General features: G+C 49.2%; 1 protein-coding gene across 1 annotated transcript in view; it reads left to right on the plus strand.

The window, feature by feature from the left end:
• LOC144152154 (beta-hexosaminidase subunit beta-like) overlaps window positions 1-26,868 on the plus strand; it is a 50,713-nt gene extending 23,845 nt beyond the window's left edge. The window contains exons 7-12 of the mRNA XM_077683372.1: window positions 6,270-6,462; window positions 7,275-7,431; window positions 9,278-9,443; window positions 17,381-17,471; window positions 23,185-23,289; window positions 26,410-26,868. Of these exons, the coding sequence (XP_077539498.1) occupies window positions 6,270-6,462; window positions 7,275-7,431; window positions 9,278-9,443; window positions 17,381-17,471; window positions 23,185-23,289; window positions 26,410-26,497 (800 nt within the window). The 3' untranslated portion in view covers window positions 26,498-26,868. The remainder of the gene's footprint in view (window positions 1-6,269; window positions 6,463-7,274; window positions 7,432-9,277; window positions 9,444-17,380; window positions 17,472-23,184; window positions 23,290-26,409) is intronic.
• The last annotated feature ends 678 nt before the right edge of the window (window positions 26,869-27,546 follow it).

A 27,546-nucleotide genomic window follows, 5' to 3' on the forward strand; every position in this document is an offset into this window, starting at 1 on the left:
CGGCAATATATATACTAGATGTCAATTAGGGTGAACATTCTCATTACTCGTACATTAATTATAGGAACAAACCTTCTGCTTGTCGTAAGTCAACAGTAAAAGAGCCACCATGTCGACACTCGATCACGTTCCTACAGAAAAACGTGATCGTTGCTACCGAACGTGATCGCTCGCACGCAGGAACGCGTCGACAGGAACGATCACGTTCCTCTGTGGGAACGCGATCCATTAGCCTAAATTTTTTTGTACGATTTGAAGAGCTGAGCGAAAAGAACGACAGGGGTGCTGTACACAAGACGCAAGAGCGGAAAACTTAATTTCTTCCGTTTTTAAAGCGAAGCTACGGCGGTTAGCCGAAAGGTATCTCCTGCGGTCTCATGTACGCAGAACGTCCCCGGCTCGACTTCATGAGCATGCGCAAGAAAACAAATGTAAGGGAGAAGTTACGAGTGAGGGAAGAGATATTGGCTGGGGTTTATAGATGACGTTGCTGCACCGCCGCATCTACCGACTCTGGTAAATGCGAAAGGCGCATCGGAGGAAGCGACAAAGAGTGTCTCAGCACAGTGGGCGCGCACCGAGCTGCTGCGTGAAGCACACCTCAAGAAACAACGGAAGGCAGGAGTGAAGGCGGTGCGGGCCGAGCAAAATCAACGTTAAAATGACAAACACCGACTGCAGGTAACTTTAAAATGGGTAGGCCACGTGTCGTACAAAAAAACTGTGGTTTATTCCTCGGTCATAGGAATCGGTAAAACGCGAAAGTGAAATGTGCAGCGAAATCTGCTGCTTGGGCGCTATTCCAGAAGACCCAAGATAGCTCGCTACCGAGTTTCTAGCTGCGCGAGTTAGCCAAGTAGTGATAGTACAACATCCGATAAACTTCAAACGACACCGGCGCAATCGCGCGGAGCACGCTCGGCATTATCAGCGCAGCCAATTGAGGCCGCTCACATTGAAACAGCATGGCTTCTGCGAACATCCGCGTGCAGCGCGGTATAGAATCGAGTTGCAATTTATGCACTCCGTTGGGTAGAGAAGATAACCCTAGATAACCCAGGTATTTCTTTAAAAACTACGCCTGGCCCCAGCCTTCTTTTAAAGCTTCGCCCTCTAAAAGCGGCGCGGGGCGGCTCCGATTTTCTCGGTGTTCTGTTCTTCAACTGAAATGTGTTTGCTACGTGGTTTGAGGGTGGCTACAGTGCAGCTCAACACAAACCCGAACCAAGTAAGCGAAGCAGTTCACTGTAGTGAAATAGCGAAAGGGACACGCCCTTTTCCCGACTGTCGAACGTGACCGGCTTTGCTGATGTGCAGACGATGGGCGTAGTATCAGACATGGTCCCAAGTTAGCGTGTCAAGAGCGTGTTTGAACATTTTACGAGTGCGTTTTTGACGTTGAAGGTGTGTCATCTGTCGTCGATTGTGTTTTTGCTGTGTATGAATGCGGCTGCCGTGGGACAACCTTGTATTGGCCGCTGCTATCGTTTGGACTAGAGCGAACTCTTCGTTCAGACCGAATTCCCCCGCGACAGTGGCAGAATTTGACTTAGGATGGCCTGGGGTCTTCGTTCGTTCAGTGTTTGCTGCTAAGCTTTGTTACTGGAGCAAGTGAATTCATGGCTGCGACGCTACCCCACCGGCGAAGTGGACGCCATTGCACCCATGGCTGGGTGGGGCTTCGGTCTCCCCGCCGCGCCCATGAATGGTCTGGGTGTGAGTGATTGACACGAGAACTCGGAGGAAATTCGGGATAGACATTACACGGCCGAGTTGGACTCGTTACGCTCGTGTTGGCGGCGGCTGCTGCGGCGTGGTTCGTTGTTAACAGTCGCCGTAGCCAGCATATATCTATCCCGACAAAGTTTTTTATTTAGCGGCGGAGGAATTTCAAGCCCTTTTTTCGTATCTAGAAGGTACTATGCATTGGCTGTGCAGCCACCTGGCGCCCGACCCCCTTTGCGACGACTTTGAGGGGGCTTTCGCTCCATGACGGCCGAGGAGCAAGTGTTGTGTGCACTGCGGTTTTACGCGACGGACACTTTCCACGGAAGCGTTGGTAGTGACCGCACCAGCGACCGCCCTCAGTTGACAGTCAGCCGGTGTGTGCGCAATGGGATTACCGCAGACATGTTTTTCGCCTTTTCCCGGTGATTCGCCGGACATGAATTTCGCTGGTTCTACCATGCGTTTACCCGTCTGCAGCCGGAGCGTACGCTTCAGTCCGACCGCTCGATGGAAAGAAGGTTTCCATGTTGGGGCTGTGCTTCAGTTATGGTTTGGTAGAAAAACTTTCCAATGCGGCGTTGCATGACCATGCGCTTCATTTATCATCAGCGCGGCAGACGCTTTCTCTTGAGGCGTTGCGTGTCACACCATTCTTGCGAAAACTTTACTCGCAGTATAGTATGTAACCAATGGCGTGTGCCTATTATCGGAGGCGATCGTTACACATTTTAAGGGGTTTTGTACAGCGTGTTTGTCGTCTGGCAGGAAATGGAGCCTGAGAAGCTTGTGAAGGTAAGGGTTGAGACCGAATTAAACAGCGTGATGACAGATGGAGGGTGAAGGGGCAGTGTCCATAAAAAAACAAAACTATCGTAGAGAGCTTCGTCGAAAAACAGCTGTAAAGAGCAAAGTAAAATAATGGAAACAAGTTTGAAGAGCTGTGGTTGTTGCTATTACTTCCTTCGCAGCACATGCCCATTTGGGTGACTTGCCCGAATTGGGGATCTTTGAGGAGGGAAAGAGCTCGGTTTTTGAAAATTCATAAAGCTGTGAACTGGAAAAGTAAAAGATGTAGTATAATGCGTGCCACGTGACACGTGATGGCGCATGAGAAGGACAGATGCACACCAGCCACGCAGAACCCTGATTATAGAGAGGCTGTGGTGTGTGCCAGTCTTTTTGCTGACGAGTTCACTACGAATTGAAAGAAAAGAAACTGACGTAAATACGGTTTAGCAGAAAAGAAGCCGGCCAAAGTAATGCCAAAATTTATGCCGAAGGACAAATAATAAAAGCGAGGAAAATTGCGCTAGTGCAATGTATCAGTTAATAATTAACGCAAGTACAATTTATCAGTTGTTAATAAGTATCGCAGCACAATATATCAGTTAGGCATCGCTAAGCTTTCGTCTTCAAATCGCGTAAGCAGACCTAAACGCCCCTAGGAAATTTAGTCTCGAAAAGGGGACGGAGGGTTTCCATAACACGAGTATCAATTACTTTGACTGGGGCGCGTTTCCATCACCCACTTTCTTTTTTTTTTCCAGTCGGCCTGAGTCACGTAATTGCATTGTCTGTCACCGACGGTAGAAATGGGCAGAAACTGCTTTCTAGGACGGCAAATTTCAAACAAAAAGCTCATAAGAACGCCTAAAATAAAAAGATAAACGGACCTTGCAGTGAAATAAACATTAATAAAATAAAAGCGTGATGAAGAATTTAGTTGGATTTGCTTGCCCCCAGTAACCACCAGTGCAGCAGAGCGAAAGAATGCAGTGAAAATGCGCCACGCCCTTGTCTCGCCTCTTAGGAACGCGCTGCCCTGCACCTGTTACGTCACCCAATAATCAGCAAATAGCATGAATTGCATTTTAGATGCGAAGCATCTCATGGTCGGGGCTATGTCCCTCCCTTGTCGTTGTCGTTGTTGCGCCGTCCACACCCCCAATGCGCATGCTCGGCTTGCTGAGCGCCCGGTGGTGTCTTACCCTTCTATGGCTCCTGGAGCGACAGTGTTGCCGGTGTCTTCCTGGGCCGGCACGAGACGAAAACGTTTTCCCTTTAAGGGCTCTTGGAGCGACAGTGTTGCCGGTGTCTTCCTGGCCGGCACGAGACAAGCACGCTTCACGCGCCTTCGACGTTTCATCGTCGTCGGCAGCGGCGTGTGTCGGCGAGTCTCGGCGGGCCGTGATTACAAGCAGCCCACAACCATCCGGCGAACGTGCATCGACCTCATCTTCAGCAACTTTAGGGTTCATCCACTACAACAGCCCTTGACTTTACATTTCACAAACCATAAGGCGGTCATAATCAAAGCGGAACGCCAACCAGAGGTCGACGTCACCTACGTTGAACATGATGATGATAATGCTTAAAGGGGCACTGACACAAAAAATTTGCATCTTGTTTTTTTTGTTGCGATAAGTAGCTAGTGACCTACTTATAACCTGTAGAAACCTCATTTGCTTCAGCGTGCGACGGTTGTTTAATTAGAGGCATTTTAAATGCGGCCAGTCGCAGTTTCGGTTTCAGCGAGTGCCGCGAAACGATGGATTTGTGGATTTTGTGTGCACAAAGCTGACCACGTTACCGTCGGAGGGATATCACAGAGCAGAGCCGCCGTAGCACTGTCGAATCCGCATCGATGGCAGTTTCTGCGAATGCCCCCACGTACTGATCTCGTGAGGCGCTTAATTAAAAAGCGACCGTGGATGTGACGCAGGCGCTGCGAGTGCAAATGCTACCGCGGCTAAAGAACGACGCGCGACGCTCGAGACGGTGAGTGGCAAGACGCGCGCTGGGAGCAGCCGGCCGGTCTGCCTACAGGTCCGCCTACAGATGTGTTCGGCTTAGCACTGCGGCGGATATTCGAGTGCCGCTCTCGTAAGCGGTGCAGATGACAATTTTTAATGCAACCCGCCATCGCATCATTAACTCCTTTCTCACGTAAGCCACCATGGTCGGGACTTGGGGGAAATTTCGTGCAGCGGTAACAAGCTATCACTCGAGCTACCTGCGTCGGCCTGGGCCACTGCGCGGCCGTGGCCGCCGCCTGCACAGCGACCGTGCGGCTAGCTCAGTAGGCTTTTCGTGCCTCGGGCGCGTTTTCGCATCTAATGGTAATAAACAGTAATAGAAACAGAGTGCCTGGAATCGCTGTAGAACTTTGGTCGCGGCCAGCTGCCCCATGAGCTGACGAAATCACGGTGCCTCCGCCGCAAACGATCGGGTTGTTCGTTCTCGAGAGCAGAAGCTCCGCCCTCCGGCCCTCCGATTGGAGCGGCGAGCCGGGCGAACCGGCGTAAAACGCCGGCAGTGCGGAAGCGGCAAACACAAACTCGTGACGTATTTGGATATTGTTTATTTACACGATATCCTCGGGATGTCGATTGCGCGTGGTCTTCTGCTGGCAGGTCGGTTCAGTTTCGCACACTTTAAAATTGATTTTAAATATGTTCTAGGCTGTATTCGCCGCTGATATTTTGCAGATGATGTATATGTGTTCCCACCAATCTATCTCCGAAGTTATCTCGCCTTCAAAATTTTGTGTCAGTGCCCCTTTAAATAAAGACAAACTCATACGACGTGCAACGTCACTCTCTCGTTCTCTCTTTATGCCTCTCCACTCTAACACCCCCCCCCTCCAATAAAATTACACCATCTTGCCGTAGGTGAACCCTGAGTAGTATGCGAAACAGCCATGGGGTCAACGCAATTTCCCATTTCGTAGTTCCGGTAAGTGAAAAGTGTGGTAGTTTACATGGAAACCAAACGGTAAATATAACTGTAGCTACGTACCTCAACCTCACGGAAATGACGAACTGAAAACTAATGGGCACTTGAATCGACCCCGTGCCTGATTCGCATACAACTCAGGGTGGTCCTACGGGAAGATGGAGTGATTTTTAAAGCGGTTTAACTGGGCTTCGAAATATTATCATTGCGTTACGTGGGCGTCCCTACCGCTCGTATTTCTGTATTTCCGCTCAATCTCGGGCCTTATGGAATAGCCCCCCTGAGCAGGATTTGCGGGACGGCGGGTGCCTTGTGGGTGTGCTTGGCGAGCGACGTCCTGCTGGCGGGTCGCTTCGGCAAAGGTGCACTGGCGTCATTTCCATGACGAATATGACGTCATGGAAATCTTGGTGTATCTCGGCATAAAACACATGCTGTGTTAAAATACAAAAAAAAGAAAAAAAAAGAACAACCCTTAGTATAACGTACTCTTAAGTACTAAAGGCTGTTTCCCCCGCAAAAAGAACTGCGAGCAGGGGTGTGCCCTTTACAGGCCGCTTTCTTAGTTGTACTGTGGCGTCATTTCGGTGACGTATATGGCGTGCGTGAAATCTTCGTGTATCCGGGAATAAAACGCCTTCGTGTTAAAAAAAAAACCTCACCAGTATGCACATCGGCGCTGGTGTTCGAAGTGCATCGGGGTATTTATCCATACGGATAGTTACTCTACTGCATATGCCTCTGCTCAATACGTTGCTTACCACAACGTGCCAACGAAGGCTTGTTTCACTCTTCTCTTTTCGCAGATACGCTGACGACTTGTTACTCTGAAGGCATGCGAGGAACCGCGGAATACGGGAAATTTGCGGCTTTCGAGATATTGGACCCAACGCGAGAACTCACCTACCATGTGGTTCACAATCTGCTCTTGGAAATTAAGAAGCTGTTTCCTGATCCTTACGTGCACCTCGGCATCGACGAGATCAACTACAAATGCTGGTAGTATTACGAGGACACATTGAGGAATAGTCACGTGAACATCCTTCCAAGTGGCGCGGGAGAAACAATCGCTCGTTTTCTCTGTAATTCAGGCACATCACTTGTTTTCATAAAGTTTTTCATTTTGAGATTCAGATTCAGATTGAAATTTTAAAAGTTCCATAAAGAACTAGCTAAATAACACAAGATTAAGAGATCTGAGGTGGACCCCTCGGTTCATCGATACAGATTGATGGTAACTAGTATTTTTGTATATAGCGCAGTATACATGTATATGTTGTCTCACTGAAATACCAATGCAGTATAGCTAGTGCGGCTATGTTATTTCTTTTAGGATATAACAGTAGATAATGTGCACAGGCGTTGGGAGTAAAAGAATGATGGGGCTAAATTAAGAACAATTTTGAACAAGCGAGTATACAAAAAGTATATTGTTGACACGAGACATTACTTGAATGATGGTACGGGGAAACAAGAAGTAAGCAGAACAACAACCAAATACAAATAAGAAACCCGGCTAGGCGCATCAGAACAACACTTTTATCAAACACAGTGAGGGAGGTTTAACGCCCCAAAGCTCTAGCTTTTTTATCGTTCTTACCGTTGTGGTGGGCTGCAGAGTAATTGAAAATGTGTAGCTCCTTTGACGTAAGCAAAAATCTTCCACACCCTTGCGTTGTTAAACTTGAAATACGGAGGTCACTCTAAGCTGGCTCAATAAAAATGTATGTAATACCTAGGGGATGCGACCTCAATTCGAAACAAGTGGTCAACAAAATCCCTTGTCTCTGCTTGTTGTTGACTTTTCAAAGGGTGTCGAATCCTGAAGTGGCGGCTTTCATGCGGGACCATGGCCTGTACTCTCTGGAGGAGCTAGGGCAGCACTACATGAACAGGACGCTGGACTCTGTTGACCAGATGGGCTTGAAGGTGATGATCTGGCAGGATCCCATCGACATGGGCGTCGAAGTAAGAACTGCTGCAGCATGCATCGTAAACCGCTCAAATAATTATTCCTTCTCGGCGATAAATCGCTGTGACTTCAGCACGGTGTATTGATTTGATTGATTGTGGGGTTTAACGCGCCGACGCAACGCAGTCGATTGATTGATTGATTGATTGTAGGGTTTAACGCGCCGACGCAACGCAGGCGATGAGGCGCGCCGTAGTGGAGGGCTCCGGATTAATTTTGACCACCTGGGGCTCTTTAACGTGCGCCGAAATCTCGTACACACGGGCGTTTTTGCTTTTCGCCTCCATCAGAAAAGCGGCCGCCGCAGCCGGGAATCGAACCCGCGACCTCGGGCTCAGCAGCGCAACGCCTCAGCCACTGGGCCACCGCGGCGGGTTCAGCACGGTGTATTCATTATCCGGGGAGAAAGCTGGTGTCGGATTCAATGATCAATGATGACGTCAGCCAAAAAAATCCTTACATTAGTTTTACATCACTCACAACTGATAAAATTAAGCAAGCTCACACTAACGCGCAAGGCTTAAACGTAGCGAAGCTATACGCAACCTTCACGACAGTCACGGAGTTTAATCCCACGACTGCAACTGATTTCCTTCTTCGCTGCCGCAATGACCTTTACTCCGTCATTGTTGCTATAACTGTGAGCTCCTGTCATTTTTTTGGATGAGATTATCTTTGGACATCACCTTGGAGGGGAGTACTTCCTGTCGTCTATTTCTCGTTCCGAGCAAGTGTTGCCACGATTACGGCGAGCGCTGAAGTTTTTTTACCAATTTGGCAAATCTCCTTAAGTGGATGTGCTTGGTTTGACAAACTCGCGCCAGGGACGCGGTGCGGTCGCCGTTGAGGCCCGCACACATTAGCGCGCTGCGTATTCTTGTTAAAAAAAAAAACTGCAGGGCGGTCACCTCTATCTTGGCCAATCCTCCAAGATGGGTATGCTTGGCTTGACAAACGTGCAGAGGGGCGCTGGCCGGTCGTCGCGAGGCACGAACATCCGAGCTATAGGAGTTTTGTTGTTTTTGGTAACTGCCGGGCGGTCGCCGAGAAGATCGCACTCACGTGCGCGCGCTCGGCAATTTTTGTATTTTTACCTGCGGACACGAAAAATTACGATTTGCCAAACAGCTTCGCTGATAATATTTTAGGGGCGAAGCTCCTTAAGTCATGGGCCTGTCCATCCCTTGTGTCTCGTGGTACGTGACCGCCGCATGCTTTCGGAGATGTCGCAAAGTGGGCCGCGTTGCACGCGCAAGAACCGGCTGCAACCGGCAGCGCAAACTCGGCACCGGGAGCGCGAGCTTGTCTGTGTTCGCCAACGGAGGCGCGAGCGCACGTGCACTGCGAGGGGGAGATCACGCAAGAGATCACGCCACGAACGCAGGCAGTCGTTCTCGGAGATCGAACGAGACGCAAGTACCTCTGCTCGTTTCCTCTCGTCTTGTTCGGGCACAAGTTCGCCCTAAATAAAAGTTCTTTCTTTACCGTTGTGTCCCATCCTACGTGACAAATTGTGGTGGAGGTGCGGGGTAGTTCTCGATGGCGCGGGGCCTTTCACCAGGTCTGGGCATGGGAGCATTGACTCCGAAAATAAAAGTTGATTTGTACAATGTACGCACACAGTCTTACGTCTTTCTTAATGATGTAATGGGCGAACTTTCACGGGAGAGTTACGGTTACCGATGATCTCCCCCTCTCGAGCTTCGCCTCACTTATCATCATTCATTCCGTGGATATGGCGTGATTTTTTTAAAATTTACCCCTCTTTTACTCAGTGACTCAAGTTATCGAAATAGTTGTCTGAGCCGAGAAAACATAGTTCGTTTCGTGTTGAAACCGCAGGCGCCAAAGAAGACCATTATTGAAGTATGGAAATCATGGGTGCGCCCGGACGACGTGGCAAAGAAGGGCTACCAAGTGGTCATGTCTAGTCCCTGGTACCTCAACTACTTCTCCAGCGACAAGGAGTGGGACCACTTCTACAACACTAATCGAACAGGGTTCGACGGTAAGCTGGTACCTTTTATGCACGCTTGCAGTAACAATTAAAATAACGGAAATATAACAGAATGAGCTTGGTAGCCGTGAGAAGCGGGTTACGCAGGGGGGCCTGGCCCCACAGGTCGGCGGATTCACTCATTAATCCACTCACTCAAACTCATTTGTGCTCAAACTAATGCGTGAGTTGAAGTTTGAGTGAGCACGAGAGAGAGAGAGAGAGAGAAAAGACTTTATTCAAAGCGTCCGGCATGGGAGGGAGCAAATCCGGCCACGCAGGGCGCGGTGCTCCCCCGTCTTACACTACGTCTACAGTCCTATAGGCGTGTGTCGGGCCTAGATCCCGAGGCTACCGTGCCCCGGCCCCGCTCGGACTACTCGGGCTCCCTCTAGGGGTTCCCTTTCGCCTCTGCAGGGCCAGAGCTGCCTCGAGCTGCTGGACGGCCCATCTCTGGTCCTTCGGCTCCGCAGAGCCCACACACTGTCTCACACGCGGCGGGTACGCACCGTCCTCAACACTGTCACAGCCCCACATGATGTGGGCCAAGGTAGCCGTCGCCCGCGAACACATGCTGCACACCTCACTCTCGAAGAGTTCCGGGCACACGTGGCGCGCGAGCGCCGGGGTCAACACCGTCTCTGTTTGTAGTTGGCGCAGCCTCACCGCCTCCCACCTGGTTAAGTCCCGGTGTGGGGGCGGGAAGCCGCGTCGCTGTTCGCGGTGCCACTTAAGGATTCCGCCGTAGTCCGTCAGGGGATCCTCTTCTGCCGTTACTGTCGCCGCCTCTTCGGGAGCGAGGGCCGCCGCGTCCCGGCACGTGGCGAGACCACGGGCCGCGGCGTCCGCCTCCTCGTTGCGGTTCGGTGCGTCTGGTGTCAGGTCTCGGCCCGCGTGGGCCGGGAACCACTTGAGCGTGACCGGCGTCGTCCCCCGGTCCTCTCTCAGGATCCTCGCTGCAGCCTCGCACACCGCTCCTCTGGCGAAGTTGCGGATTGCAGTCTTGCTGTCGCTCAGGATCGTGTGCACACCCGGGGCGCTGAGGGCCAGGGCGATTGCCACCTCCTCCGCCTGGCTCGCTCCCCGGACGCACACGCTGCACGCGGTCTTCAGCTCCCCCGTGGCGGCGGTCACCGCCACCGCCGCGAAGGTGTTCGGACGGCTCCTGCTCCTGGCGGCGTCCACGTACACCGCCCCGTCCTCGTCGCGATACTTGCGTAGCAGCGCCTTTGCCCGTGCCGCTCGCCTCTCCGCGTTGTTGGTGGGGTCCACGTTCTTGGGTAGCGGATACACCATCAGGCGTCTGGTCGTCTCGTCCCGCAGCGGCGTTGACTCGGGGTCCGGCGCTTCTGGGACGCCCATGCCCACTCGGTCCAGGATGCGGCGCCCGACCGCGGAGCGGCCCAGGCGCGCCAGTTGGGCTGTTCTCTGGGCCTCGCTGATCTCCGAGAGTGTGTTGTGCACCCCCAGAGACAGCAAGGCCGACGTCCTGGTCCCGTTCAGCAGGCCCAGGGCTCCCGAGTACGCCTTGCGGATGGCCGCGTCGATCCGCTGCCGCTCCGCTTCCGTCCAGCGGTGGAACGCTCCCGCGTACGCTGCGTGACTGACCACGAAGGCCTGCAGCATACGTATGAGGCTCGCCTCTCGCATTCCCCTCGAACGGGACGCCACGCGCTTTATCAGGCGCGTCGCAATCCCCATCTTCGTCGTTATGTGTCGGGCAGCCGTGCCGTTGGTGCGGTGGGCGTCCACATACATCCCCAGGATCCGCAGACCCTGGACGTGCGGGACGGGTGTCCCGTCCCCGGCTCGAACTACGATGTTGCGTTCCGCCTCCTCGGCGGCCCGCTTCCTCCAGCGCCCCGGCGGGGGCAGTATCAGTAGCTGGGACTTCTGCGGCGAACACCGGAGGCCCGTGCCCTCGAGCGCGGCCTCGACGGCGTCCACCGCTGCCTGCAGTCCGGTCTCGTTTTCGTTGTCGCTGCCGCCCGTCGCCCAAATGGTGACGTCGTCCGCGTACAGGCAGTACTTGATCTTCGGTCCCAGCGCTTCGAGGCGGTTCGCCACCTCGATCATGACCAGGTTGAAGAGGAGCGGAGATATGACCGAGCCTTGCGGGGTGCCCACGCTGCCCAGTTCTCTCTCCTCCAGTCGGTCTCCGCCCACCTCCAGCCTGGCCGTGCGATGGGTCAGGAAGGAGCGAATGTAGTCATAGGTTCGCTGTACCATGTTCAGCTTCGTCACCTGGGCCAGGATCGCAGAGTGCTTCACCTTGTCGAAGGCACTCTGCAGGTCCAGGCCCAGGACGGCTCGGTTGTCCTTCTTCGGTACCCCTCCGGGGGGCTCCAGAACTTCTCTTTGCAGCAGCAACATTGCGTCTTGGGTCCCCAGGCGCGACCGGAAGCCCAGCATGGCGTCCCTGTAGTGGTTGCCATCCTCCAAGTAACGCTGCCACCGGGTGTTGAGGACGTGTTCCAGCACCTTGCCCACGCAAGACGTGAGCGAGATGGGACGCAGGCCCTCTATCCCCGGCGGCTTGTTTGGTTTCGGGAGCAGGATCGTCTTGGCCGTCTTCCACAGCGGAGGGAGCCGGCCACTGTTCCAGCACTTGTTGTAATATCTCGTTAGCGACGAGACGACCGCGTCGCTGATGTTGCGCAGCGCCTTATTCGTGACTTTATCGGGTCCAGCGGCAGACCGGCAGTTCAGTGCCTGCGTCGCCTGCCTCACCTCCCACTCTTCGATGTCGCGATCGAGGGTCGGGTTGGGGGCGCCCGCGTACTCCGGGTGTTCCTCGTGCGGGGTCGACGGAAGGTACTTGTCATTTAGACTCCGGTACATCTCCTCTTCGCCCAGCTGGCCAGCCGCGGCATGGAGGATCTGCGCCATCCGATGTCTCTGGTGTTCCTTGCTTTGGGTCTCGTCCATGAGGTGACGTAGGAGTTTCCACGTCCCACCCCGATGGAGTTGGCCGTCCGCCTCGCTGCACAGCGCGAACCACTGCTGCGCGCACAGCTGGCGACTGTAGCGTTCGATCTCGCGACCGAGAGCCGCCACGAGACTAGTGTGGCATCGTGAGGGCGAGCCCTAGTGAGTTTGGGCACAAGTGATTCCGACTGACTTTGAGTAGGCCTGAGCCCGAGTGAGTTCTGAGTCTATTTTGAGTTCTTAGCCCGAGTGAATTCTGAGTTCATTTTGAGTTCTGAGCCAATGTGAGTTCTGAGTCAGTTTTATCTCTGAACCCGAATTGAGTTCTGTGCCCGAGTGAGTTGTGAGTTTTGCTCTCGCTGTGAGTTTGAGTTTGGGGGAGCGTCGATGAGTTTCTGAGCAATGTACCTGCTTGAGCCTACGTGAGAGGTGAATTCTAAGAATAAATTTGTGAGTGAGTGGAGCCGGTACAACTTTAGCGGGGTATACCAATGATACTAGTTCATATACAGCCTATAAATTATATATTGCGCTCAGGCGATTTGAATTTTTTAAGCATTCCTTTTTTTTTCTCACCGAGATACGATTGTCGCAGTGGGCTGCAGCACCCAAAATTATGCATGTGCGTTCGTATGTCGTGAGGTTCCTGCGTTGCATCACTTGCGTGATTGTTGCGCAAGTGTTCGTTTTATCTAGGAGGCAGCTGTGGTAGTTGGCTGTTAAGTTTCGCGCGTCACTTTGGGCTCGGAATTCAGGTTACATGCGGGTGCGGCAGCATTCGTGATCCACATGACCGTTTGGAGGGGTGTCTGTCCTTCCATAGTTTCTTGTTAAAATTTCATGACCCAAAGCAGTTGCTCTGTACCACGTTTTAGCATCTGGGCGTGTGACTGATAATTGACTGGTGAGGTCACGAAAAGAGCTTAACTTGCCTTTTTCTTCTGATAGCGCCTCTGGGAAGGCGGGAGAGGGCATTGGGTAGGCACACGGCGGCGCTGGCTCGCTCGTTGTTCGCCTTCTTCTTTTAACGGGTAATGATATGATATCCATGGCGGCCCGCGGTCAGACCTGTTACGCTGAAGAGGGTGCTAAGAATCCCTGGACCCGTACAGGTCGCCATTGGAGCTGAACCTGGCAATGTTTAACACGAGAACCTTATCTAGCGAAGCGAGTCTGGAGGTGTTGTTCGAGGAATTAAAGGGCATTAAATGGGGTGTCATAGGGCTTAGTGAAGTTACAATGACAGGGGAGGCGTTTACGGTGCTGAAAAATAGACACGTCCTATGTTACCGTGGTCTAGTGGACAGAAGAGAACTGGGAGTTGGATTTCCAATCAATAAAAGCGTAGCTGGAAACATAGAAGAATACTATAGCATTAACGAAAGGGTAGAATGTCTTGTAATTAGGCTCAATAAGACGTACAAACTCAAGGTGGTACAGGGCTACGCGCCCACATCCAGCCACGACGACCAGGTAGTGGAACTTTTCTATGAAGATGTGGAATCGTCAATGCCTAAGGTAACAACAGAGTATACCGTAGTAATGGGAGACCTCAATGCTAAAGGAGGCAAGAATCAGGCTGGAGACAAGGCAGTTGGGAACTATGGTCTGGGCTGTAGAAATAGCAGCGGGGACCTACTATTCGAGTTCGCAGAACGGAATGACCTACGCATCATGAATACCTTCTTCTGCAAACGGGACAGCCGCAAGTGGACGTGGAGAAGCCCGAATGGGGAGCATAAAAATGAAATAGACTTCATATTATGCCATAACCCTGGCGTCGTGCCGGATGTGGAAGTGTTCGGAAGGGTAAAGTGTAGTGACCACCGTATGGTAAGATATCGAATTAGGTATATTCGAGAAGGGACTGTAACAAGCTAGTATGAAAGAAGTCGATCAACGAGCTAACAGTAAGACGTAAAGTAGAATAATTCAGGATCGCGCTGCAGAACCGATATTCAGCTCTTACCGAGGAAGCAGAGCTTACGACACAGGAAGCCAGCGACAACCTTACACGCATTATCACGGAGTGCAGTAGAAGTAAGGGGCACGATGGCTAGACAGGATACTGGTAAACTTCCCCAGGAGACGAAAGCTCCAATTAGAAAACGGCAAACCATGACAATCTCCACCCCAGTTGAGAGAATAGAACCAGCGAAGCTTTAGAAGTTAATCAATAAGCGTAAGACAGTTGACATACGGAAGTATATTATGGAGAGAATCGAATGTTCTATAAAGAACGGAGGCAGCCTAAAAGCAGTAAAGAGGCGTCTAGGCGTGGGCGAAAATCAGATGTACGCACTTTAAGACAAGCAAGGCAATGTCATCATAAATAGGGATTAAGTAGTCCTTGTAGCCGAGGAGTTCTACAGACATCTGTACAGTAGCCGGGGCATCCACGATAATGCCGAACGAGTTCAGAGGAGATAGACATCCCACCAGTAACGACAGAAGAAGTAAGGAAGGCTTTGAAAGAAATGAAAGGGGGCAAAGCACCTGGTGAGGATCAGATAACACCAGACCTCTTGAAGGATGGCGGAGAAATTGTACTTGAAAAACTGGCAAACCATTATACGCTGTGCCTAATGACCGCAAGTGTACCGGAATCTTGGAAACGCGAACATCGTTATAAACCATAAGAAAGGTGACATGAAGAACTTGAAAAACTACAGACCGATCAGCTTACCGTCAGTCGTCTACAAGGTACTTTCCAAGGTAATCGCTAACAGAACTTCTAAAACCTTAGATTTCAGTCAATCTAAAGAAGAAGCAGGGTTCCGTAAATGCTATTCAAGAATTGACCATATCCACACGATCAATCAGGTGATAGAGAAGTGCGCTGAGTATACTGAACCCTAATATATAGCATTCATAGATTATGCGACATCATTTGACTCGGTCGGAACCTCAGCAGTCATTCAGGCATTACGGAACCAGGGGGTAGATGAGAATTATGTAAGAATACTAGAGGATATCTACAATGGGTTCACAGCTACCATCATCCTCCATAAGGAGAGCAGTAAAATACCTATAAGGAAGGACGCAGACAATGAGACACAATCTCTCCAATGTTATTCACAGCATATTTACAAGAAGTATTCAGAACATTGGATTGGGAACAGGTGGGAGCAAGGGTTAATATAGAAAACCTCAATAACCCCAGATTTGCTGATGACGTTGCCTTGCTAAGTAACTCGGGGGACGAATTGCAAAGCATGCTTACCGCACTGGACAAAGAGAGTAGAACCGAGGGCCTGAAAATTAATATGCAATAAATTAATGATCAATAACCTCCGGACAGCACAGCGATTTGGGATAGGTAGCGAGGCAGTAGAACTAGTTAGCGAATATATCTGCTTTGGCCAAGTTGTGACCCCGGATCCAGATCATGAGGCCGAGATAATTAGAAGGATAAGAATGGGGTGGAGGGCATTCGGCAGGTGTTCTCAGATAATGAACGGCAGCCTACCATTGTCCGTGAACAAGAAAGTGTATGACAGCTGAATCTTACCGGTACTCACCTACGGGGCAGAAACTTGGGGGCTGACTAAGAGGGTTGAAGTTAAATTGAGAACGACTCAGCGGGCAATGGAACGGAAGACGATAGGTGTAACACTAAGGGACAAGAAGAGAGAGGAGTGGGTCAAAGAAAAAACGCGTGTTAAGGACATATTAGTAGAAATTAAGAATAAATGGACGTGGGCAGGTCATGTATTGCGAAGGCAAGATAACCGTTGGTCATTAAGGGTAACAGAGTTGATCCCTAGAGAAGGCAAGCGTTTCAGGGGGCGCCAGAAAGTTAGATGGGCATATGAGATCAAAAAGTTTGCGGCGATAAATTGGTTGCAGTTAGCACGGGACCGTGTTAATTGGAGATTAATGGAAGAGGCCTTTGCCCTGCAGTGGGCGTATATAGGCTGGTGATGATGATATGTTAGGGGGCAGAAACAAAGAGGTGAGCGTCGCAGAGGGGAGGGGGTGGTGACGCGCCTCCTTCTAGCCCGTCCCCAGTGAGGTTTCAACTGCACCGCCTGAGCAAGGCCCGTTTAGCCCGAATATTGACCGCATATGCGGTAGACAAGGTGAGTAGATTGCGTGAAAATTAGAAGTGTTGTCACTAGGAAGGTTGGCGTATCAAATTAAAGGTCTCAATGAGGGGAATCACGTGGTGCAAATACATAAATGTGCCCTGATCATTATATTGAGATGGTCAGGTTGAATCATAGGTTTTGGTGTAAATTCAATTGATGCCTCTTGGGTGTGTGGGGTGTAAAAATGTACGCCTGGATGAGGGGGAATCACGTGGGACAAACACAGAAATGCTTTCTGGTTTTTCTCATGAGATAGTTATGGTGAATCATAGATTGCGTTAAACATTAAATTGGTGCCGCTAGGTTGGGGGCATCAAATTAAGAGTCTCTGTAGAGACAGTACCACTATCGTCATTTAGTAATGAGTGGTTTTTTACTTGATCGTGTAGGAAGTGTATTGCAGTGACTTTTGGTTTCATTGTGGAGTGTCTTTTGTGATGTTTAATTAGCTGGTTTAGGGTTGATAGGGTTTGCGCTGTTTTTCGCTTGAGTGGTTTGCTTTAGGGTTATCCGGGTGTGTGTATTATGTATATGTGTATTTTGTTATTTGTTTGTTTTTTGTTTGTTATTTTGTGTATTTTGTTACGGGTATGTGTATTTTGTTATACCACCCAACGGCTCTCCCGCGTTCATTTCGCTAAGCTAGTCGAGACACCCCACCACCACGACACGTATGATGTTGCGAATACAGGAGCACACTTTGAAAAGGTTCAATTTCTCATTCTTACACTCTCTGTTTAGCAAAGCTTACAAAGGCAAATGCGTCAGAGTTCCGCTTAAGCAACGCAAACAAATGTTGCGCTCGGCTTATTACCGAACTTTTCTTTCTCCTGTACTCGTCCCAGCGTGTCAGCGGCAACTTCGCTGCGCGTTTCGCTTGAAATAGATGCGATGACATCAAACTGTCTCCTACCTTCCTTCTGCTTCCAGCTATGCCGAAACAGATGGAGCGTGTGATCGGCGGTGAAGCCTGCATGTGGGGAGAATACGTGGACATGACTAACCTGCTCGGCGCTCTTTGGTGAGTGTTTACGGGGGATTGCAAGCACTTTTAAATGCAGAGCAACTTTTTTATTGGCTCCCCTTGTCGTCTTAGCTCGCCAACGGTCGATGTGACAGACGGAATCACGCGGCGCTGCCAGATAATAACGAACCCAAGTAGAGCCTTCTGTACCGGCGTCAGGGAGTCACGCTGAGGCTTCAAAAAAGCACGCGGTTTAAATAGTCATAACCGTTCTAATCTCGTGAACCGCTGGTGCTTGTCATACATCTCCCTGTTGTTTAGCGCAAAGAAAACTTCATGTACATTTCAGCCAAAATCTGGGTATAGAACCGGCAGCCCCCGCGTTCCTTTGGTTGGGAACGCTACTTGGGCTGTTTTTTACACTAGTAAGCGAAAAAAGCGGCCGCGCAAGAAAAAAAATGGCGCATTGAAAAGGACGCAGAAAGACTCCAGCCACGCAAGAAAAGAATGGGGCGTTCGAAATGCCGCAGAAAGGCTCCTCTTCATAAGAATAATGACAGCTACAGAATTCGCGTACAGAACAGCGGTTTGGCGCAGATTTCTCAACAAATACACATCATAGGCACAACTCATAAGCCGCGCAAGAAAAAAATAGCGCGTTCGAAATGTCGTAGAAAGGTTCCAGCCGCGGAAATAAAAAATGGCGCGTTCGAAATGATGCAAAACAGCTCCAGCACACGAAATTAAAGCAAGCAAAAAAAGAACAGACTCCCTTCGGCGCAGTTTAAAACAGCGGGGGCGCTAGCACTGTGAAAGCGGGAAATTTGAAATGCATTGGGTGGCAGCTGTGAGCGGATAACGGCACTGCAACATATCATGGCGAATCATTGGTCTGCACTTGCGACAGCGTTCACATTGAATGGAACGGCTTTCATTTTTCATTTGCTGTCTCGCATGTGGAATGTAAAATACGCTAAAAATAAGTAAAGACATTAAATGCGGGTTAGAGATATCACATAAGGTATGTCAACGCACACAGGAGGAACAGCACACAGCAGCCAGACGAACATATGCATAAAAGATAGAAGACAGAGGGAAAGAGTACAAAGTAAAATTCTCAGTTGCAATAATAGACATGCTTCAACAATTGCGCGCGCAGAAGTTGGATTCTGAAGAAATGGCTTCCTTGGGTAAAAACGACCACACGGCAGGGGTAGTCGTTCGGCTCGTTTACAGGTGACAGTTTACATTCAGCCGTAATTCCGGGCGAGCACGTAATGGCCGGCGGAAAAAAAAAAACAGACAAAGATTAATCGCAGTACCGAGTATAGTAAACAGAAACTGTCGTTGATTTCTCTGTCATAGCAATCGGTAAAACACGAAAGTGAAATGTGCAGTAAGATCTGCAGCGGAATGAGGATGATTTTCGGGTCGGTGGCTGTCTTGTGGGTGTGCTTGCGAGCGACGACCTGCTGACGGGTCGCTTCGTGAAAGGTCATTTCCGTGATTGATATGACGTAGGTGAAATCTTCGTGAATCTCGGATTAAAACATTTTCGTGGTAAACAAAGTCGAACAAAAATTTCGCTCGCATGCTGGGATCCCCAAGATCTCAATGGATTCAATACAAAAAGTCATGATGAGAATAGGAGGATACAGTACACTTGGCGCGTAAGGGGTGGGGGGTTCTGTTCTCGAATAGTATTCGCGAACACATTGTCGCTGCTCGCAAGCATTGAAGGACGCTTTGCGAAGCCAAATTTTTGAGTCCGGCGTGAATAATACACAAAATATGCAGACACAAATTTGATACGAAGTAAAAGTCTCGCGCCATCTCCACTAACCTGAAACCTGTGGAGGGGCGAAGCATGCAGTGTGTAAGTGTATTCTTGGCGTTATGGCGTTCTTGCCCACAAAGGTAAAACTGTTTTGGGGTAGAGGTATGCAGCTTTGATGTAAGTCTTGTGTCTTAGAATCACGAAGTGTTCTAGTGGGAGTCGTTGTAAAACGAGTGTTCCAGGTGTTTTAGTACCGTGGCTACATGATACTACGACGACGTGAGACGCCGACAGCCCGAGATTCTAAAATACAGCCCGGAAATTTGAAAGAAGCGGGTGGTTCAGTTATGCTACTTTGCTGCCTGTACAGGTTGAACGGAGAACTTAACAGGAGAGAAATACCATATGCGTTGCTTTTTCTTGAATAATTGCGTTTCCTCATACCCGAAAGCATTCAGTTAGGGCGGTCACATATATTTTTGCAATATTGCTGCATCATTCTTGGTAGTTATTTGTCTATAATTTGCACAGCTATAAGAAACAACCGCACTGTGGAAGCTATATTATTGCTATGTCACTATTATTAAATAGCGCATAATGGAGGTCGTGACACTGACCGTTGGGGCATCTATCAACCAGCGCGACCCGAAATAAACGTTACTTAAAGTAATTGATTGACAGTGAGGTGACGAAACGTTGTTATCCACTAAGTAGTTTTTTTTTCGTCTAGCTTTAGGCTGTCTATGTTCACATTGGCTGTTTTTGAAGTGCAACAGCAACTCACTGGGCAAGACAGCAAATATTGCGTCAATGGGAAACGATTCATGTACATTTATGAATGGATTTTATTATGAATACGTCATGACCTTAGTTCCAGTCATCAGGAACAAGGAACTTAAAAACAATTATACGTGGAAGGTCGATTTTAGAAGTTTTGAGCTCATGCCGCCCGGTCTATAGCTGAGATTTAGGGAGAAGCTCTCCATATTGTGGCTCTCACCTGCTACAGTAACGGTGATGGGCTTGCTTGGATGAGTCATCGTACCACTTGAGTCACGGCAGAGCTCTTCAAGTGGGGTTTGTGGGCATTGACGGCACTAAATTTACTGTTCGCAATGTCAGCACATGCTTCGTTGGACACCATTGAAACATTTAGAGCAACTACGGTATCCATATCTTTCGCTTTAATTACACGCTAAAACATTTTTAAATCGGATTTTCATGGATTAAAATTTGGCAGGATAAAATTGAAATAGTGTTTTTATATTCTTGATTGAATCTCTCTCAATTACGAGCTAATTATTTATTTCTCTTCCAAGATTAGCCTGTGTTACTCTGCAAGGCCTTCGTATACGCTATTTTCTTTTTATTCAGCCAAATTTTGCCTCGTTTGTTAACTATGGAACATTTATTCTTGACGTAAATGTTATCTCAGAAATGCATGTTAAATTTTCCTGAAAAAGTTAACGGACGTTCACTAATTTGCAGTTGTTCTTGCAGTAGTATCCTTAGTCTATTTGCATGAAAGAGAGCTTCAAAACTCAGGGAAAATGATGCAAATCATCGTTTACAATGTGCGTTCTTGTATTACATATTCTGTTCATGTTTCTTTGTGTAACAGCAAAAGGACGAGAGTGGAATTAATGTATATAATTATGACCAGTAATTTAATCAAGAACAGAGACAACTTCAGTAGGACTGTTTGCCAAAAGTAAATGGAGAATGCGTTCGCCACACGTCAGTTCACTTATCAATTGAGTCAAGTGAAACCACTTTAGTGCAAAAGAAGCAGGATACCCAACTCGGGAAGGTGTTGGCTTTGATGGAGGACTTATAAGTCAAGAGCCTGATTCAATCAATTACAGCCTCCTGGGTGCAATTAATGCGTCGACGCAGTAACGACGGGCTAGGCAGCTTAATCTAACACACATCATGCCCAATACATGCACATAGAGCAGTAAACCACTTAATACATTGATCGCAACCGTGAACTGCGTGTGCTTTGGTTCATACAGTCTCTGTTCATTCACCACTGTATTGATATTGCAATATGACGTAGTTCCGTGCCTTTGTGTTGGCGGTACATTTCCTCTTGATGCAACTAAGCTTTCGTCAGTACTGCTACTTGATTTATATGTCCTTATACAGGGAGGGACTTTTGTTGTTTCTAATCTTACAATATGCGTAGCTGGCTCTTGAGGCTCGATTATTTGTTCAGCCTGTATTGTGGACTACCTGGTCATTACATCCAAATTTTTGGTGCTTGCTTACAATAATTCGCCCCTGAAATTCCCTGCTCAAAAATAAATACTAGACATTTATAAGGCTGGGCGAAGGGGAAATCTGACATTCCCATGTACGCAGAAAACGCCTCCGGCGCAACCCCATGCGTAAGGCCGGAAAAAATGAAGGAAGCTCATACTAACGCGTAAAACGTAAAGGTAGCGAAGCTGGACGCAACAGTATCGTGTTTCCTCTTTTTCGCCTCACGGCGTTGTTTAAAGCGCCGCCGCTGTACGGGCGACAACAGCTGGATGTTCGTCCTACTCCATCGCACACGGCCACGCACACGGCTCTGCGCGCACCGTGCGCGCAGAGGCGATAAGCGCGCGCGACGAAGGCAACGCGGCGCACGTTGCCTTCGTCGCGCGCGCTTATCGCTACGACGGCGGTGTCCTCGCCTTCTTCCGCCAGGTGGCGGGACGGGTCCCGCTCGCTTCTCCATTTCCTTCTCGCCTTTCTCTTCCCGCCATCGGGCGCTGCTCCAATCTGGGCGCTTGCGGACGGGATGTGGTTTGACCTCTAGCTCTCAAGGTCAAAACTGGTAACCTCGTGAAGACTGTCAAAGGTAGCGTGCTGTAGCTTTCGCTACAAAACAAGGTTCGAGGGGCTTAGCAGTAAAGGGAGCGAGATTGGCCGGGTTTATCGCAGCAGAGTGCGCGGGAAGCGAGCTACTGTGGTAAGCATAGCTGAAGCGACAGCGACGAGCAAGAGTGGGCGCGGCGCGGCTGGAGCAACGTCGACATGGCAACAATGGCTAACCCTGGCCTCACGTTTCTTCAATATGGCCGGGCCACGCGTCATACGTGAAACACCCCCCCCACCCCCCGGACGTAATAGCTGTGTTGGTCAACCATCTGTACGAAGTGCATGGAGGCATTTTTTTAGGGCGAAGCCTCTTACGGGCTCGGGCTGTCGGCGTCTCATGTCGTCTTCGTCTGACGCCGTCGTATTCTCATGTAGTCACGGTACTAAAACAACAATGAGGCATCCATTTCCACCGCCTTGCGCTGGAACGTGACGCGTACGCGAAGAACACACCGGGACGAGCGTTTTCCAACGCCTCGTGCTAGAAGTTTTAATCTCCGTGGGCAAAAACGCGTAATTAAAGAGCACACTGGACACTCGTTTTCCAGCGCCTCGCGCAAGTTCTGAGCACACTTAGCCTGCTGCGGCATGTGACACGAAGACAACTTACCGCCCGTCTGTTTCTCACTTAATAGCTTAAATCCGGTTCAACGCAAGAGATGGCGCCACTACCCCAGCATGCCTGCGATTGCTACTCTCACACAGGTGCTTCTCCGGCGCCAGATAGAGACTTACAAGAGACAGAGACTTACAATCTTTAAATATACTTATACACTGCCTGCTCCGCCCCTCCCCACGTTTCGTTAGGAGAGATGGCCCGGGATTGTTTTTGTTGTACCTACTTTTGTGGTGGTGCCACAAGAAGCGCAGGACTCACTTTGTGTGTCATATATCTTAGTGGTTAGTTCTCAATACTGTTAAATTGTATTCGCAGTTAGGTAAAGAAAACAAAGGAAACATAAATCGCTTATTTTCAATGGGCACTCGCATGCGGCGATACATGGGTGTTCTGAAAAAAGTATTCAGCTCTAAAACAATTTTCTTGAGGGAGTGTTTTTATTTGGATGAAATATAGAGGGCATGCAGGAATATGAACTTACGCAGGCTATTGTCATTTACCCGCAGGCCAAGGGCTGCAGCAGTTGCAGAACGTCTTTGGAGCGCTGCTCACGTGAATAAAATTGAAGAGGCCGTGTGGCGGCTGAATATGCAACGCTGCCGGATGCTCAGGTCAGTGTTAGTAAAAACTTTCAATCTCGCAATCTCCTATGATGTGCTATAAATACACGTTTCCGACATGCGCCAAGTGTCGTTTACTGAATGTCGGGACTGTCGGTCATACCAATACTCTTAAAGACAGTGGCGGGTTATCCAGCTCCATCAACGGAGTGTCATTTACCCGTGCGGGTCGGAGTTTTGCGTCTACTCATGAGGGATACAATGGTTGGAGTGAGGCTCCGAGAATCGTTGAAATATAAAAAAATGAGACTCTTACGCCTATTGAGAAAACTGGCACTAGTGGTGCAAGGCTGCAGAAACTGCAGAGCTGGCGGCCTCTCTCCCTTCTTCACATGGGTTTCACATGAATTTCCGGACTTGGATTTCCGATGATTTTCACCTACATGGATTTCCTAAGTTGTCGCTGGATCTTCTCCATGACTGGCAGGGCCGGATAGTTTGGCCGCAGCCTGTAACACCGAGTGCGTTTTTAGCTCGCGCTAAAACCGGTGGCAACCGGCTTCGCGAACTCGACGTCTGTGCTTCCCACTTCGGGCCCCAACGCACGTGAACTGTCGAGTAGAACAGCACGCGAGAGATCACGCCACGAACTCTGGGCACAGTGTTCTCGAAGGTCGACTGGACGACGCCGGGCGCTCCTAGCCCGGAGGACGCTCACGTGCACTCGGTATTTAAAGTGCAGAGCACTTTACGGGCTCGGCTTGTCGTGGTAGCTCTCTCACTGGAACGAAGTATAGCCGGCGTTCCGCCGTAGCGGCTGTTGTCGCGGCGTAACCCAGACGCTTTGAAAGCCAAGCGGTTTATATAGTCATAAGCGTTCGAAACTTGTGAACCGCGGGCGCTTGTCATACATCTTCCGGTTGTTTAGCGCAAAGAAACACGTAGGTACATTTAAGGCAAAATATGATGGAAACCACCAGCGCCCGCGTTCATTTAGTTAGGAAGGCTCGTTGGGTTGGTTTTTTATGGTAGTAAGCGTAAAAAAGTGGTACTGCAAAGCCGTCATGGGTGGGAGAAAAAGCAGCACAAAAAACAGAACTTCCGCTGGCGCAGTTTCAACCAGGGGGCGCGCGAGCACTGCGAAGGCGGCAAATTTGAATTGCATTGGGTGGAAGCGGTGGGTGGATAACGGCCCTACAGCCCATTATGGCGAATCACTGCTTTTCACTTCCGACAGCTTTCACATTGAGTGGAACGGCTTTAATGTTTTTCTTCATTTTTTTGGGGAGCTCCTCACGTGTGCTAGCCTAGGCGGCGTAAGCCTAGCCGACGTTGGGCGTGCGCTCGCTCTTTTTTCTTGGTATATTTTCTCGTAACCTTACATGGCGGAACTGAAAGCTTAAACAGCTCTGCTCTAAAAAGGGTGACCAAGAAGTGCCACATGTGCGAGAAATTTGGATGGGTTATGTACTGGTACAGTTCACCTTATTTTGCCCCATTAGGTCCCTATTTTGATTGAAGGTTTCAAGCATTAGACAAAATATGTTCTCGAAATAGCGTCTGAAGGGTTTTCTTTAATGTCGCAGTAAGAACGGTTTGATTTATTGTTCTGATGGAGACGGAAAGTGAGAACGCCTGTGTATGGCGACTTCGGCGAACGTTAAGGATACCTAGGTGGTCGAAATTGTTCCGAAATCCTCCACTACGGCGCGCCTATTAGCCCAGGACTTGTGTAAAAATCAAGCATACTTGTTAAAGATTTTTCCTGTTCAGATGTCTTTCTTTGAATGTTTTGGAACAGTTTTTTTGGTTGAACACACTTTCAGGATGTGCGTGTTCATCCCTTCCATACACACGATCTGTTTCATCACTGACATCTCCAAGCGATAATCATCTTAAGAAGGCGCGACAAAACCCAGCTTCCATCCTAAATGCGGATCAGTTATTCAGCACAAATAAGAGCACCTACTTCTTTTGTATGGGAAGACGGTGACTATACTCGATAAATGTTTGTGTACTGCTTAAGAAACCATTCTGCAACGCATAAGCTGTTATTTTCGCCGGCAGCGTTTACCTTTTCGACCGCTTCGCCATTCGGCTGTCGTGTGTGACCGGGCATATAGCGCGGCCGTCAGGCCGCGCATAATAAACAGCTTTCACTCTAACGCAATATATACTGTATGTTTCGTGGGACACTTGACTCCACGCCATGTCAGATGCGAGGATACATAAATAAAAGGCAAAGATAGATGAGAATTCTTCCACTGGTCTTCAGAATTAAAACTTGTGGCTTTCAAAGCTTAACACTAAATGATATCCCGTTCTTCCGTCCTTGGAAGTCATGAAATCTCCGACACTTTTCTTTTGCTTCTACTAAGAAAACTGCGATGCCAGCAAGTACTGTGAACTGTGAAAATTTTATTCGTAAATGTACGGTAAAAAAGCTGAAGCCGTTATTTTTTACTAAGGTCACCATTACCGCACGGAAGAACAAAAGCGAAGTGCCTATATGAAGCGAGTTCGGAATAGAGCGCTATTGAACATAAAGGCACGAGTTCCATACTAGAGGTTTCTGCCGTAGTACTGCCGTAACACAGCGCCACCACTATCCAATGAAAACAGTAGCGAGAAGAATAACGTTACAGTCAGTTACGGCATAGTTCCACCGTCAACAGTTAGAGCCTCCGTTACCGTGAGTTTATTTGGCGTGCTGCGTAAGGAACTGCCTAAAAATGATGCTAACAAGTAAAGAAATAAAATAACGTGCTACTGCTAACACGCAGCTCATTTAAATAATGGCAAACCAATATAAACGGTCGCATTTACAGCAGTTTAACTGAGTGGACATTCGGCACTTTTGTTTGCCATTCTCTTCCTTACTCTCCAGCATACTCCGGTGTAGTTATTTTTGTGATATTCCGTGACGCAGATTAGGAACGGTAGCAAGCATGCACCTAGGGTGGTTTTTCTTAAATGTGTGTTTTTAGTGCGCTTAAGGAGAGTCCACTAACCTCACTTGTTTGCGACAAATGCCGGAAGTCGACCTAGTTACCACGGAGGTTTGACGAGAAACACCTATATTCGAGAAATAAGAGCCACTTGTACGCGGCTTGTGACGGTACGGACTTACATTCCCACAATGCCTCACTCGGGTCCCTACAATGCGTGCAGGAGGGGAATCCCTGTGCACCCTCTCAACAGCCTACCCTGCGACAACAACGAGGAACTGGATTTCACCGAAGTTTTTGTGGTGGACTGACAGCTCACCGATTGGTCCACAATGCCTGACTCTGGCCCTCTACATGTTCAGTTTTGGCTATATCTTTTTACAAAGAGGTTGTATTGTAACAACCCAGTTTAAAGCACTACTTGTCCCCGTTACTTCGCTCTGTGGGTGCGCATTAAACGGGATCTGTTTTCAAGGACACGGTTTTTAGCTCCTGCAACATTGGTAATGCCCTGTGAATGTACATTTGTAACGGATCTGTATGACCCATTTGTACTGCGCAAACGCAAACGAAGTTTTCCTGTTGATATTTTTAAATTACATTGTTTTTTTCGTTGGATCTACCGTTTGTCTTTTTGCATGTTAACTCTGTCTGTGCGCGCACTGAACTGTGGTCAAATAAAGCTGCCTCCAAACTTCCTGTGTTGTGGCTGACTTGGTGTTTATATGCTTATGAAGCTGCCACCCAGTATGCTGTTCGTCAAGACTCTCGCAATATATTTAGCGACCGAACGCTATTTCAGTTCTGCTCAGATATTTTGATCTTTTATTCCCTATATTTAGATAGTAAGCGACAAAGTATGAAAAAAAAAAGACAGGCGCTGTCGGATGGCATCAAACCGTTTCAAATACTCCTCTTAAAGTCGTTCATCGATATGTTGGCAGAAATTGTCTTCGCTTGTTGAGAGTCCCGGCCAAACTCTCAGAGAGATAAGCGTGTCACTTGAAAGGAGCTGACAGCCGCACCACATAGCCAGAGGGTAAAAACGTTGAGGCATAGACACATACCCGCCAAACAACTGTACGTCAGCAGCCCTGGCTCTGAATACGGGTTTTTGGAAACCATTCCTAAATCATCCTGCCACGTCAAGAGATTGTAGATCGTGAATGCGTACAACGCAACCAAACAGTCGTGCAACCTCACGCAGCTACTACACCAATCACTCCACACATCCCGTGGACACCCGTTGGCTACTTTCGGCGACTGCAATGCTACACACCATGCATGGGGTTACGGGCGGTCAACCAAAAAGGTCAGAAAATTTGGTAAACCATACAACTCAATTTCACGCTTCGGGCGG

The sequence above is a fragment of the Haemaphysalis longicornis genome, unplaced genomic scaffold (assembly GCF_048455015.1).
Source record: "Haemaphysalis longicornis isolate Haplotype H1 unplaced genomic scaffold, Haemaphysalis longicornis Haplotype H1 scaffold_9, whole genome shotgun sequence".
Taxonomy (NCBI): domain Eukaryota; kingdom Metazoa; phylum Arthropoda; class Arachnida; order Ixodida; family Ixodidae; genus Haemaphysalis; species Haemaphysalis longicornis.